The following is a 2,493-nucleotide window of genomic DNA, read 5'->3' as shown; positions in this document are numbered from 1 at the left end:
ATTTACAGTGGCTACATAATTTACTTTGACAATCCATCTCTATACGCTCTATTCTCTTTGGTGACAGCTACTACGTTAAGGGGATAGTAGAGGGCGGCTCCATAGAAACGTAGTCCCCATTTTCCTTAATGGGTACTTAATGATATTGTAGAAAATATTTAAACACAATATATTGTAAATTAACACCAACATTTTTTAATTATCATAAGAGTTAGGAGAGTCCCAGAACAAATTCCATACAGTTTTTTAAAACCTAACCCGACAACGACATCAAGGCAAAATAAACCAGAAATGTAACTTTTATATTTAATAAAAACTGAAAGTTTATAACATGTAAATTTATAAAACCACTTTACATCTGAGCACTTCTTTGTTAGAATTGTAATTATCAACAACATCCATGAACTTTGAAACAACTTGAGGTAAACTTTCAGCTTCACATATGTTATTATGGCCCAAGCCTTGTCCGCGGCTAAAGGGGTGCAGCATTATGGGCGCTCCGCCTTCTAATCGAGACTCCTGTATATCCCGATGCAATTTAATAGCCAACTCATATGGTACTATCTTGTCACCTTTAGCGTGTATCAGCAATATCGGTACCTCAGGAACCATCTTCAAATGCTGATCTGTTCGAAACGCGAATTCCGATGAATCCATAAAAGGCTTCAGAAACGTATCTTTGTAATACGGTAACCAAGAAACGAGTTTAGACAACGGGTGCTGTTCGATTTCTTCGCACAGATTGTTAAACGCCGCCTCCAGAACTAATGCGTACGGTAGCGGCAGAAGTTTTTTCTTAAACCGCTCGCATAGTTTCTCCAAGTTTGCAACTAGGTTCGACGCAACGGCTGTACCGAGCGAGTGTCCCCAGATCAACACTTTCGGGCTATTCTGTTTTACATTTTCCATTATCCACAAGTACATGTGAAAAGCGTCTTCTACGACACCGTCCTCCGTCGGTCGAATGTACGTGGAATCGCCATAGCCGCGGTAATCAAAAGCGATGACATGGAAATTTAGGTTTTGAAATACTTGGTACATCAACAGTCTGTGTGGCGATCCTCTGTGGTTGGAGTTACCGTGGCAGTATAAAACGATAGGATTACGTGTTTGCTGCAGACTTTGAACTGAACAACATTGTTTTTTTATATTAGTATCACAACGGCTTCGACAGTCAACACGACATAACGAATAGGGAATCATTTGCCACGCTCCGATTTTGACTAGCCGATCGGCGGCCAGTGAATGAAACTCCACTTGGAAGTTTCTACCGCCTATAACATTACATCTCGAAGGATTCTCATAGTCGGGATCTCTTGGGTAGTTGACACAGTTTGAGAAAACAATTTTCCTCTGGATGAATTTGCTGTATTTGAAGACCAGCGGTAAGACAGCGACGTGGACAAAGAAAAGGCTGGCGGTGACCGACGCACCAGCCGTTAGTATTGTCCCAAGTACCATTTCAACTGTTTTACTGCATTTTTACTAATATGAATAGAAACGAAAAACTTGGAATTTTTAGGTCGAATTTTTGACTTGTTGTATTATGACAGTAGGTTTGACATTATTCTGAGTGTTGACTTATAATGCCAATATATAGTCAATGACAAACTTGCTGGCCTCGTTGTTTATAATTAGAGTCTGTGCGGAAAGAGAAGAGTCGTGGGATTTGAGGGCGCGCCAGTGCTATTTTATGGTTTTTGCTATGCTGACAACACTGGTCACGTGATTATAGTACGACACTAAAGGTCATGATACTTGTATCCCTTTTGTTCCGGTTTTTTACCACGGCTTACTAAACGGAGCCTGGTGGTGGTGTCGGCTCGTCAAATCAATCCTCTGATTTAGCGCAGGCACTAGTTTTCTTTTTAAAACACACTCTTGTTTTTATGTCTCACATACTAAAAAGTGACAGTGCGATTGACAAAACTGCTAAAACTAGTTAAGAATTTGTAACTTTAGTACCAAACAACTGTAATTTTAGTACCAAACAAGATAGAGTCTCATTTATGTACTACCTAATATGTGCAGTCCAACAGTTATTTTAATACAAAACCGGGTAGATCGGGTAGAAATTGGGCATTAGACCTGTAATTTTACTATCTGGGATATATTTAACCAATTGTAAACTTGACTTGTAATGTATCTGTACATTATTAATAATAAATATGAATATGAATAAAAATAGTGCATAAGTAGGTAGGCCTTATTGGGATATGTCCGGTTCTCTCATCTCACGATATTTTACTTCGCCGAAAAGTCTGCTAAATATGAAATACTTATAATTTCGTAACTAACAGAACCTAGTAAACGAACTTACAAATAAAGAAATATTTTTATGAAAAAGTTTTATTCTTTGTAATCGAAGTCTGAATTAAAATATTCAATGTCACTTATGTTTGAGCTAGTTTCAGAACAACCAGGGACTGATGTGAGGAACTGGATGTGCTTGAATCCGGCACGTAGATTACGAATTCTTGCATATCACCTACT

The 2,493-nt window shown here is 38.4% G+C and overlaps 1 protein-coding gene across 1 annotated transcript; it reads right to left on the bottom strand.

The window, feature by feature from the left end:
- Positions 1-339: 339 nt before the first annotated feature.
- Positions 340-1,523, bottom strand: LOC134669362 (lysophosphatidylserine lipase ABHD12-like). The gene has a single exon (XM_063526879.1). The coding sequence runs from the start codon at positions 1,459-1,461 to the stop codon at positions 340-342; it is 1,122 nt and encodes a 373-aa protein (XP_063382949.1). The 5' UTR covers positions 1,462-1,523.
- Positions 1,524-2,493: the final 970 nt, after the last annotated feature.

Source organism: Cydia fagiglandana, chromosome 12 (assembly GCF_963556715.1).
Source record: "Cydia fagiglandana chromosome 12, ilCydFagi1.1, whole genome shotgun sequence".
Taxonomy (NCBI): domain Eukaryota; kingdom Metazoa; phylum Arthropoda; class Insecta; order Lepidoptera; family Tortricidae; genus Cydia; species Cydia fagiglandana.
The sequence above is the reverse complement of the archived record's forward strand: the minus strand, read 5'-3'. Positions and strand labels throughout refer to the sequence as shown.